The sequence below is a fragment of the Salvelinus namaycush genome, chromosome 10, assembly GCF_016432855.1.
Source record: "Salvelinus namaycush isolate Seneca chromosome 10, SaNama_1.0, whole genome shotgun sequence".
Classification (NCBI taxonomy): Eukaryota; Metazoa; Chordata; class Actinopteri; order Salmoniformes; family Salmonidae; genus Salvelinus; species Salvelinus namaycush.
In genome coordinates this window covers 47,126,205-47,139,002 of record NC_052316.1, presented here as the reverse complement: position 1 = coordinate 47,139,002, position 12,798 = coordinate 47,126,205, and the positions used below count along the sequence as shown (strand labels likewise).

General features: G+C 43.4%; 1 protein-coding gene across 1 annotated transcript in view; it reads right to left on the bottom strand.

Moving 5' to 3' along the window:
• Positions 1–12,098: 12,098 nt before the first annotated feature.
• Positions 12,099–12,798, bottom strand: part of LOC120054371 (lipoma-preferred partner homolog) — a 109,616-nt gene continuing 108,916 nt past the window's right edge. Inside the window, exon 7 of the mRNA XM_039001781.1 lies at positions 12,099–12,778. Within this exon, the coding sequence (XP_038857709.1) occupies positions 12,438–12,778 (341 nt within the window). The 3' untranslated portion in view covers positions 12,099–12,437. The remainder of the gene's footprint in view (positions 12,779–12,798) is intronic.

Sequence of the window (12,798 nt, the reverse complement as noted above, 5' to 3'; positions counted from 1 at the left end):
CAGGGGTAAATGATAGGGCTGTGCAGTGTGTAGTAACTGAGGTCTCTCAGAGGTAAATGATAGGGCTGTGTAGTGTGTAGTAACTGAGGTCTCTCAGAGGTAAATGATAGGGCTGTGTAGTGTGTAGTAACTGAGGTCTCTCAGAGGTAAATGATAGGGCTGTGTAGTAACTGAGGTCTCTCAGAGGTAAATGATAGGGCTGTGTAGTGTGCAGTAACTGAGGCCTCTCAGAGGTAAATGATAGGGCTGTGTAGTGTGTAGTAACTGAGGTCTCTCAGAGGTAAATGATAGGGCTGTGTAGTGTGTAGTAACTGAGGCCTCAGAGGTAAATGATAGGGCTGTGTAGTAACTGAGGCCTCTCAGAGGTAAATGATAGGGCTGTGTAGTAACTGAGGTCTCTCAGAGGTAAATGATAGGGCTGTGTAGTAACTGAGGTCTCTCAGAGGTAAATGATAGGGCTGTGTAGTAACTGAGGCCTCTCAGAGGTAAATGATAGGGCTGTGTAGTAACTGAGGTCTCTCAGAGGTAAATGATAGGGCTGTGTAGTGTGTAGTAACTGAGGTCTCTCAGAGGTAAATGATAGGGCTGTGTAGTGTGTAGTAACTGAGGTCTCTCAGAGGTAAATGATAGGGCTGTGTAGTGTGTAGTAACTGAGGCCTCAGAGGTAAATGATAGGGCTGTGTAGTGTGTAGTAACTGAGGTCTCTCAGAGGTAAATGATAGGGCTGTGTAGTGTGTAGTAACTGAGGCCTCTCAGGGGTAAATGATAGGGCTGTGTAGTAACTGAGGTCTCTCAGGGGTAAATGATAGGGCTGTGTAGTGTGTAGTAACTGAGGTCTCTCAGAGGTAAATGATAGGGCTGTGTAGTAACTGAGGTCTCTCAGAGGTAAATGATAGGGCTGTGTAGTAACTGAGGCCTCCCAGAGGTAAATGATAGGGCTGTATAGTGAGTAGTAACTGAGGTCTCTCAGAGGTAAATGATAGGGCTGTGTAGTAACTGAGGTCTCTCAGAGGTAAATGATAGGGCTGTTTAGTGTATAGTAACTGAGGCCTCAGAGGTAAATGATAGGGCTGTGTAGTGTGTAGTAACTGAGGTCTCTCAGAGGTAAATGATAGGGCTGTGTAGTGTGTAGTAACTGAGGCCTCAGAGGTAAATGATAGGGCTGTGTAGTGTGTAGTAACTGAGGCCTCTCAGAGGTAAATGATAGGGCTGTGTAGTAACTGAGGTCTCTCAGAGGTAAATGATAGGGCTGTGTATTGTGTAGTAACTGAGGTCTCTCAGAGGTAAATGATAGGGCTGTGTAGTAACTGAGGCCTCTCAGAGGTAAATGATAGGGCTGTGTAGTGTGTAGTAACTGAGGCCTCTCAGAGGTAAATGATAGGGCTGTGTAGTGTGTAGTAACTGAGGTCTCTCAGAGGTAAATGATAGGGCTGTGTAGTGTGTAGTAACTGAGGCCTCTCAGGGGTAAATGATAGGGCTGTGTAGTGTGTAGTAACTGAGGTATCTCAGAGGCAAATGATAGGGCTGTGTAGTGTGTAGTAACTGAGGTCTCTCAGAGGTAAATGATAGGGCTGTGTAGTGTGTAGTAACTGAGGTCTCTCAGAGGTAAATGATAGGGCTGTGTAGTGTGTAGTAACTGAGGCCTCTCAGAGGTAAATGATAGGGCTGTGTAGTGTGTAGTAACTGAGGCCTCTCAGAGGTAAATGATAGGGCTGTGTAGTGTGTAGTAACTGAGGTCTCTCAGAGGTAAATGATAGGGCTGTGTAGTGTGTAGTAACTGAGGTCTCTCAGAGGTAAATGATAGGGCTGTGTAGTGTGTAGTAACTGAGGTCTCTCAGAGGTAAATGATAGGGCTGTGTAGTGTGTAGTAACTGAGGTCTCTCAGAGGTAAATGATAGGGCTGTGTAGTAACTGAGGCCTCTCAGAGGTAAATGATAGGGCTGTGTAGTAACTGAGGTCTCTCAGAGGTAAATGATAGGGCTGTGTAGTGTGTAGTAACTGAGGCCTCTCAGAGGTAAATGATAGGGCTGTGTAGTGTGTAGTAACTGAGGTCTCTCAGAGGTAAATGATAGGGCTGTGTAGTGTGTAGTAACTGAGGTCTCTCAGAGGTAAATGATAGGGCTGTGTAGTAACTGAGGCCTCTCAGAGGTAAATGATAGGGCTGTGTAGTGTGTAGTAACTGAGGCCTCTCAGGGGTAAATGATAGGGCTGTGTAGTGTGTAGTAACGTGTGTAGTAACTGAGGTCATCTCATCTCTCAACAGGTCTTTCATCAACTATCTACAGAGCAGGAGTGTGAGTGTGAGTGTGTGTGTGTGTGTGTGTGTGTGTGTGTGTGTGTGTGTGTGTGTGTGTGTGTGTGTGTGTGTGTGTGTGTGTGTGTGTGTGTGTGTGTGTGTGCGTAACGTGACACAGTGGGCAACACCCTGACATCATGTGTAGTCTCCTGGCTCCATCTACATACATCTCTATGTAAACCCTGGGGATTTGACTATCACTATAGAGGGTGACGGTGGCCCAATAGGCCCTTGTCAAAAGTAGTGCACTACATAGGGAATAGGGTGCCATTAGGGATGTAACAGAGGACTCACCTAAAAACAGATTGGCATTGTTAGCCAGCTGGATCGAGTGTCACTATGTGAAATGTCCTTTGATTTTTCCAAATAGGGAAAACTGCTTTGAATATGAAGAGCCAGATGTATAGATAAGGATAGAGAATATACGAGCTGCCTCAGAAATTTACATATCTATGGAATGACGATAGAAAAAGAGCAGAAATAGATATAAATAATCGTATGATAGTAAGCGTGATTAACAAGAGGAAGTTGAGAAAGTTTAGAGAGGAAATCCCGAGCCAAAGAACAGCAGGGAACACATCATACTGTGATGCAAAATAAAAAAACAACCCAGACTGAATTCCTCAATTAGAAATTCATGTGTGGTTTCGATGTGACTTCCATGGTGAGATTTCCTTATTTTCATTGAACTTTTACAGGTTATTCTCATTGAGGATGAACGAAACCAGTGACAAGAGAGACCAGTCGGTCAAATCTGATCTATGAAACAAGTACTACCTAAACTGACTTGGCTGAAATGACTCAAATTTACCCACAAACTAAATTTAAAGCTGTAAATACATTTCGGGAAAAAAAAAAAAAAAAGTTGATTCTTTCTCAACAATCTCAATCTCTTGTGGTCCATCCTCGAAAAACTGCGCAAGAGAGTTTTAGCATTTCTGTTGCACAACCCAAGACTCCGGGAAAATTAACCAAAGACAAGCGTTTCATAAGATTCTCTGTGAAGTGTACTAACCTCGACAAGAATCTGTCGACCACATGGGGACACTATTCCCGATATAGTGAACTACATTTGACCACAGTCTGTTTTTTTTTTGCACCGGTCAAAACTAGTGCACGATTTAGCAATAGGGTACTATTTGGGATGCAAACAAATTCCCAGAAGCCTTCACATCATACAGGAACTGTCATTCACTTCCTGTTTTAATCAGACTCTTCAGTAGAAGAAATACAATTACTTTTTTTTCAAGGGCATTTAAAAAAATATATATATTATTGCAACAAAAAAGGAAGGGAGAAACGGGGGGAGAGAAGAGAGGAGGAGAGAAGAGAGGAGGAGAGAAGAGAGGAGGAGAGAAGAGAGGAGGAGAGAAGAGAGGAGGAGAGAAGAGGGGAGGAGAGAAGAGGGGAGGAGAGAAGAGAGGAGGAGAGACGAGAGAATAGAGGAGGAGAGACGAGGGGAGGAGAGACGAGAGGAGGAGAGAAGAGAGGAGGAGAGAAGAGAGGAGGAGAGAAGAGAGGAGGAGAGAAGAGAGGAGGAGAGATGAGAGGAGGAGAGATGAGAGGAGGAGAGAAGAGGAGAGGAGAGAAGAGAGGAGGAGAGAAGAGGGGAGGAGAGAAGAGAGGAGGAGAGAAGAGAGGAGGAGAGAAGAGAGGAGGAGAGAAGAGAGGAGGAGAGAAGAGGGGAGGAGAGAAGAGAGGAGGAGAGAAGAGAGGAGGAGAGACGAGAGAATAGAGGAGGAGAGACGAGGGGAGGAGAGACGAGAGGAGGAGAGAAGAGAGGAGGAGAGAAGAGAGGAGGAGAGAAGAGAGGAGGAGAGAAGAGAGGAGGAGAGAAGAGGGGAGGAGAGAAGAGAGGAGGAGAGAAGAGGGGAGGAGAGAAGAGAGGAGGAGAGAAGAGAGGAGGAGAGAAGAGGGGAGGAGAGAAGAGGGAATAGGATTTGTTATCCAATCTACAAAGGGAAATAATCCAATCGAACGTTCTACATCTCCAGTGTGTTTCAACTGTGTCTCATCTCCCTATCAGATGTACACTACCGTTCAAAAGTTTGGAGTCACTTAGAAATGTCCTTGTTTTTGAAAGAAAAGCACATTTTTTGTCTATTAAAATAACATCAAATTAATCAGAAATACAGTGTAGACATTGTTCATGTTGTAAATGACTATTGTAGCTGGAAATGGCAGATTTTTAATGGAATATCTACATAGGCGTACAGAGGCCCATTATCAGCAACCATCACTCCTGTGTTCCAATGGCACATTGTGTTAGCTAATCCAAGTATATCATTTTAAAAGGCTAATTGATCATTAGAAAATCCTTTTGCAATTATGTTAACAGAGCTGAAAACTGTTGTCCTGATTTAAAAAGCAATACAACTGTCCTTCTTTAGACTAGTTGAGTATCTGGAGCATCAGCATTGGTGGTTTGATTACAGGCTCAAAATGTCCAGAAACAAAGTTCTTTCTTCTGAAACTTGTCAGTCTATTCTTGTTCTGAGAAATGAAGGCTATTCCATGCGAGAAATTGCCAAGAAACTGAAGATCTCATACAAAGCCGTGTACTACTCCCTTCACAGAACAGCACAATCTGGCTCTAACCAGAATAGAAAGAAGAGTCTACACTATTTCTGATCAATTTGATGTTATTTTAATGGACAAAAATGTGCTTTTCTTTAAAAAACAAGGACATTTCTAAGTGACTCCAAACTTGTGAACGGTAGTGTACCTCTAGATAAACTGCTATGGATCTGAGCTGCCTGCATGGTGACACAGTCTGACTAATCACTGAAGACACAGTCTGACTAATCACTGAAGAGACACAGTCTGGCTAATCACTGGAGACACAGTCTGGCTAACCACTGAAGAGACAGTCTGGCTAATCACTGGAGACACAGTCTGGCTAATTACTGAAGAGACAGTCTGGTTAACCACTGAAGAGACACAGTCTGGCTAATTACTGAAGACACAGTCTGGCTAATCACTGAAGAGACACAGTCTGGCTAATCACTGAAGACACAGTCTAGCTAACCACTGAAGAGACACAGTCTGGCTAACCACTGAAGAGACACAGTCTGGCTAATCACTGGAGACACAGTCTGGCTAATCACTGAAGAGACACAGTCTGGCTAATCACTGAAGAGACACAGTCTGGCTAATCACTGGAGAGACACAGTCTGGCTAATCACTGAAGAGACACAGTCTGGCTAATCACTGAAGAGACACAGTCTGGCTAATCACTGGAGAGACACAGTCTGGCTAATCACTGAAGAGACACAGTCTGGCTAATCACTGAAGAGACACAGTCTGGCTAATCACTGGAGAGACAACGGGGGTTTCTCAATATGCATACTGTGCTCCACACTCCCCACGCCCCGAGGGCTTTCTGTGAGGGCATTCTCTTGAGTATGTTATTATTAGAATGAGAGTGTGGAGAACAAACACATTTTACATTTGAGAAGCACTGCGCACTCTTGTGCTACCGCATTACAACCTCTCCCTCAACGTCAGCAGGACAAAGGAGCTTATCGTGGTCTAAAGGAAACAGAGGGGCGAGCAACACCCCCATCCACATCGACTAGGCTGAAATGGAGCTGGTCGAGAGCTTCACGGTCCTCTAGTGTCCACATCACTTAGGAATTAACATGTTCCTGACACACCCACACAGATAGTGCCTCTTCCCCCCTCAGGAAGCTGAAAAGGATTTGGCATGGGTCCTCAGGTCCTCAAAAACTTCTACAGCTGCACCACTGAGAGCATCTTGACTGGCTGCATCACCGCCTGGTATGGCAACTGCTTGGCACCCGACTGCAAGGCGTTACAGAGGGTGGTGAGTATGGCCCAGTACATCATTGGGGCCGAACTGCCTGCCATCCAAGACCTCTATACCAGGCGGTGTCAGAAGGCCCAACATATTTTGAAAGACTCCAGCCACGCACCGTTCTCTATGCTACCGCATGGCAAGCGGTACCAGTGCACCAAGCCTAGAACCAACAGGACCCTGAATGGCTTCTACCCCCCAAGCTATAAGACTGCTAAACAAGACGGGTAAATTGCTAATCAAATGGCTACCCGCTGCTGTTACTGTCTATTATCTATCCTTTTGCATAGTCAATTTTACCCTAATTTTACCTGCTCGCCGAACATCTCATTCCAAAATCAAGGGCATTAATATGGAGTTGGTCCCCCCCTTTGCTGCTATAACAGCCTCCACTCTTCTGGAAGGCTTTCCACTAGATGTTGGAACATTGCTGCTATAACAGCCTCCACTCTTCTGGGAAGGCTTTCCACTAGATGTTGGAACATTGCTGCTATAACAGCCTCCACTCTTCTGGAAAGGCTTTCCACTAGATGTTGGAACATTGCTGCGGGGGCTTGCTTCCATTCAGCCACAAGAGCATTAGTGAGGTCAGGCACTGATGTTGGGCGAATAGGCCTGGCTTGCAGTCGGCGTTCCAATTCATCCCAAAGGTGTTTGATGGGGTTGAGGTCAGGGCTCTGTGCAGGCCGGTCAAGTTCTTCTACACCGATCTCGACAAACCATTTCTGTATGGACCTCGCTTTGTGCACAGGGGCATTGTCATGCTGAAACAGGAACCTTCCCCAAACTGTTGCCACAAAGTTGGAAGCACAGAATCGTCTTGAATGTCATTGTATGCTGTAGCGTTAAGATTTCCCTTCACTGGGACTAAGGGGCCTGAACCATGAGAAACAGCCCCAGACCATTATTCCTCCTCCACCAAACTTTACAGTTGCCACTATGCATTGAGGCAGGTAGCGTTCTCCTGGCATCTACCAAACACAGATTAGTCCGTCAGACTGTCAGATGGTGAAGCGTGATTCATCACTGCAGAGAATGTGTTTCCACTGCTCCAGAGTCCAATGGAGGCTAGCTTTACACCACTCCAGCCCACACTTAGCATTGTGTATGGTGATCTCAGACTTGTGAACGGCTGCTCGGCCATGGAAACCCATTTCCTGAAGCTCCCAACGAACAGTTATTGTGCTGACGTTGCTTCCAGAGGCAGTTTGGAACTCGTTAGTGGGTGTTGTAACCGAGGACAGACAATCTTTACACACTACACGCTTCAGCACTTGGTGGGCCCGCTCTGTGAGCTTGTGCGGCCTACCATCTCGCGGCTAAGCCGTTGTTGCTCCTAGATGTTTCCATTGCACAATAACAGCACTTACAGTTGACCGGGACAGCTCTAGCAGGGTAGAAATTTGACAAACTGACTTGTTGGAAAGGTGTCATCTTATGACGGTGCCACGTTGAAAGCCACTGAGCTCTTCAGTACGGGCCATTCTAATGCCAATGTTTGTCTATGGAAATTTCATGGCTGTGTGCAAAATGTTAAACAGCTGACAGCAACAGGTGTTTCTGAAATAGCCAAATCCACAAATTTTATGGGGTGTCCACATTCTTTTGTATATATAGTGTACATAACACTGTAGCTTCCTCAATTACCTCGTAGGCCTGCACATCGGCTTGGTACCGGTACTCATCTTACTTGCCCGGTACTCCCGCCACTTTACTTTTTCCACACAACACACATCAAGTGAAATTTTGTCTGTAAAATTTATAAAAAATGTAAAGCTGAAATGTCTTGAGTCAATAAGTATTCAACCCCTTTGTTATGGTAAGACTAAATAAGTTCAGGAGTAAACATGTGTTTAACAAATCACATAATAAGTTGCATAGATTCACTCTGTGTGCAATAATAGTGTTTAACATGGTTTTTGATTGACTACCTCATCTCTGTACCCCACACGTACAATTATCTGTAAGGTCCGTCAGTCGAGTAGTGAATTTCAAACAGATTCAACCACAAAGACCAGGGAGGTTTTCCAATGTCTTGCAAAGAAGGGCACCTATTGGTAGATGGGTAAAAATATAAGCAGATATTTAATATCCCTTTGAGCATGGTGCAGTTATTAATTACACTTTGGATGGTGTATCAATACACCCAGTCACTACAAAGATACAGGCGTCCTTCCTAAATCAGTTGCTGGAGAGGAAGGAAACCGCTCAGGGATTTCACCATGAGGCCAATGGTGATTTTAAAACAGTTACAGAGTTTAATAGCTGTGATAGGAGAAAACTGAGGATGGATCAACAACATTGTAGTTACTCCACAATACTAACCTAATTGACAGTGTGAAAAGAAGGAAGCCTGTACAGAAAAAACATATTCCAAAACATGCATCATGTTCGCAACAAGGAACTAAAGTAATACTGCAACAAATGTGTCAAAGAAATTAACGCCCTGCCCTGAATAGAAAACGTTATGTTTGTTGCAAATCCAACACAACTCATCACTGAGTACCACTCTTCATATTTTCAAGCATGTTGGTGACTGCATCATGTTATGGGCATGCTTGTCATTGTCAAGGACTAGGAAGTTTATTTTATGATTTAAAATGGAATACAGCTATAAGTACAGGCAAAATCCTAGAGGAAAACCTTGTTCAGTCTGCTTTCCAAATTCACCTTTCAGCAGGACAATAACCTTAAACACAAGGCCAAATATACACTGGAGTTTCTTACCAAGACGACAATGAATGTTCCTAAGTGGCCTAGTTACAGTTTTGACTTAAATCGGCTTGACAATCTATAGCAAGACTTAAAAATGGCTGTCCAGCAATGATCAACAATCAACTTGACAGAACTTGAAGAATTTCTTAAAGAATAATGGGCAAATATTGTGCAATCCAGAAAGAGAGACGCACCCAAAAAGACTCAGAGCTGTAATAGCTGTCATACATGCTTCTACAAAGTATTGACTCAGGGGTGTGAATACTTATATAAATTATATATTTATGTTTTTAATTTTCAATACATTTTTCAAAAATGTTTTTAAAAAAAACATGTTTTCACTTTGTCATTGTGTGTAGACGGGTGAGAAAAAGAAGAAGATTGAATCCATTTGAATTCCGTCTGTAACAACAAAATGTGGAATAAATCAAGGGGTATGAATACTTTCTGAATGCAATGCTATGCTATTTTCACTCGTCATTGTTTTTCACTGTGTATTTATTCCTTGTGTCACTATTTCAATTATTATAATTCAACGCTGTACTGTTGAAAAAGGCCAGTAAATAAGCATTTCACATGTCGTCTAGACCTGCTGTTTATGAAACATGTGACAAATAACATTTTATTTGATATACCTTACACCTTTTAGGGGTAAATCGCTTCATCAACATGTCGGCTGCTAGTCATCTATGTCTGGCTTTCACTTTCCTGATCAAGACCCTCTGTAGCTAATGTTGTAGGTCAAACATGTGCAAATCTGATCTGACTTTGTTTCGTTATTGCGTTATTGTCAGTAAAGTAATTTAAACTGTTAATCCATCGTTGTTGTAAATTATTTACATATACATGTTGGTTAACGAAAGTAGCTAGCTAGCTAAAATAGCTAACTTTGGCAAGAGATGACTCATGTTCACATTATATGAATTAGCTTGCAACATATTTAACAAAACGTTAACATTAGCATAAATCATGACCTTACTTGTCTACTAGCAAAAGGTAACTTGCTAGCACAGTAGCTATAGATTATCCCTTGTTATTTAGCAAGCTGCCCAAGTTAGCTGGCTCGCTAAGCTATCACTTGTTATGATTCATGGTTATTTAGCAAGCTGCCCAAGTTAGCTGGCTCGCTAAGCTATCCCTTGTTATGATTCATGGTTATTTAGCAAGCTGCCCAAGTTAGCTGGCTCGCTAAGCTATCCCTTGTTATGATTAATGGTTATTTAGCAAGCTGCCCAAGTTAGCTGGCTCGCTAAGCTATCACTTGTTATGATTCATGGTTATTTAGCAAGCTGCCCAAGTTAGCTGGCTCACTAAGCTATCCCTTGTTATGATTAATGGTTATTTAGCAAGCTGCCCAAGTTAGCTGGCTAGCTAAGCTATCACTTGTTATGATTCATGGTTATTTAGCAAGCTGCCCAAGTTAGCTGGCTCGCTAAGCTATCACTTGTTATGATTCATGGTTATTTAGCAAGCTGCCCAAGTTAGCTGGCTCGCTAAGCTATCACTTGTTATGATTCATGGTTATTTAGCAAGCTGCCCAAGTTAGCTGGCTCGCTAAGCTATCCCTTGTTATGATTCATGGTTATTTAGCAAGCTGCCCAAGTTAGCTGGCTTGCTAAGCTATCCCTTGTTATGATTAATGGTTATTTAGCAAGCTGCCCAAGTTAGCTGGCTCGCTAAGCTATCACTTGTTATGATTCATGGTTATTTAGCAAGCTGCCCAAGTTAGCTGGCTCACTAAGCTATCCCTTGTTATGATTAATGGTTATTTAGCAAGCTGCCCAAGTTAGCTGGCTCGCTAAGCTATCACTTGTTATGATTCATGGTTATTTAGCAAGCTGCCCAAGTTAGCTGGCTCACTAAGCTATCCCTTGTTATGATTAATGGTTATTTAGCAAGCTGCCCAAGTTAGCTGGCTAGCTAAGCTATCACTTGTTATGATTCATGGTTATTTAGCAAGCTGCCCAAGTTAGCTGGCTCGCTAAGCTATCACTTGTTATGATTCATGGTTATTTAGCAAGCTGCCCAAGTTAGCTGGCTCGCTAAGCTATCACTTGTTATGATTCATGGTTATTTAGCAAGCTGCCCAAGTTAGCTGGCTCGCTAAGCTATCCCTTGTTATGATTCATGGTTATTTAGCAAGCTGCCCAAGTTAGCTGGCTCGCTAAGCTATCACTTGTTATGATTCATGGTTATTTAGCAAGCTGCCCAAGTTAGCTGGCTCGCTAAGCTATCACTTGTTATGATTCATGGTTATTTAGCAAGCTGCCCAAGTTAGCTGGCTCGCTAAGCTATCCCTTGTTATGATTCATGGTTATTTAGCAAGCTGCCCAAGTTAGCTGGCTCGCTAAGCTATCACTTGTTATGATTCATGGTTATTTAGCAAGCTGCCCAAGTTAGCTGGGTAGCTAAGCTATCACTTGTTATGATTCATGGCTACATGGGCTACTACAAAGCCTGCAAGGACTCTGTCAACCCTGGGAAAACATGCCATTATAAAACCTGGTACTAAACCTGGTACTAGCTACTAGCTACGCGGACGATAAACAGACCCAGCAGCTAGGAGGATATCCAATCGGAGGAGGGCAGCTAGACGGCGGCAGCGGGAGGAAGCACTGAGAGCTGCTGTCGTGGCGCTGTCTGTCAGTGTAGGCATCTCTTGTGGGTCTTACCAAAATACTACATGTGATCAGTTGTGGTTCGTTCATATTATCAGGCAGTCAGCGCTGGTCGCCATCCTCTCAGTCAGATTACATTTTTTTGAAGTGAGAGGGTGGAAGTCAGGAGACGAAAGATGTGCGTGCCTCAGACACCTCAGTACAACTATGCCCTGCAACGTTACTGCCTATACAACTCAATTTGCTGCCAGCCTATGGCAATACAGACAACAAGATAACTACACCAACACACATTTAATTCTCAGCTATATGTCAATCATAATATTCTAGCTAGCAAGCTAGTTTACAAGGTAAAAAAATACCTAAAACTAATGTGGTTAAAGGTAGATGACTAGTTAGCTAGTTAGCCCTATTGACTTATTATGGGGTTGCGATCTACGCACACTACAGTGGATATTGTAGGCAGATAAACATGCCAAAATTAACACAGAATGTATTTATTAACGTATCAAGGTAAAATATTGTAGTCAGGCAACATATGAAATGTAAATAGGCAACATTTCATTCTGAAGTCAGAGTTTATTTTCTCTCGCTACAGCCACCCCCCCCTCATTTTTTTACGTGGTTGAGTCATATTTTTGTCCATACTTTTCGTTGAAGCTTGTATCGATGCGTGCTTTGAAATGTGTACAAGTGGAGTAAACATCAGAGAAGTGACCTCCGTGCTCCAGTTTGAATACTTTGATTTGGACTCATACTGATGTTAAAGAAGAGACATGATGTCATTATATCTCCGAGGGTGTTGATGTTTAGGAAGAGACATGAGGTCATTATACCTCCGAGGGTGTTGATATTTAGGAAGAGACATGAGGTGGCAGAAACACAGAGAGCATGTAGAATGTGTGAAGTGAATCATAATATTCTAGCTAGCAAGCTAGTTTACAAGGCAAAAAAATAGCTATAACTAATGTGGTTAAAGGTAGATGACTAGTTAGCTTGTTCTCCACAGTGCAGAAGGGTTTGTGTTTGTACACTGTGTGTGTGTGTGTGTGTGTGTGTGTGTGTGTGTGTGTGTGTGTGTGTGTGTGTGTGTGTGTGTGTGTGTGTGTGTGTGTGTGTGTGTGTGTGTGTGTGTGTTGTGTACAGATGGGCTGAGACTCACGATGTAGCAGGGCTCGCAGTAGGCCTTCTTCTCCACGGCGTAGAAGGGTTTACCGCGCAGCCTGCCACTACAGGTCATGCAGATGAAGCAGTCCACATGGAAGACCTGGTCCATGGCGGTACAGCCGGTACCCTCACCCACCACATTATCCCCACAGATGGCACACCGCCCTGGGGTAGAGGAGGAGAGT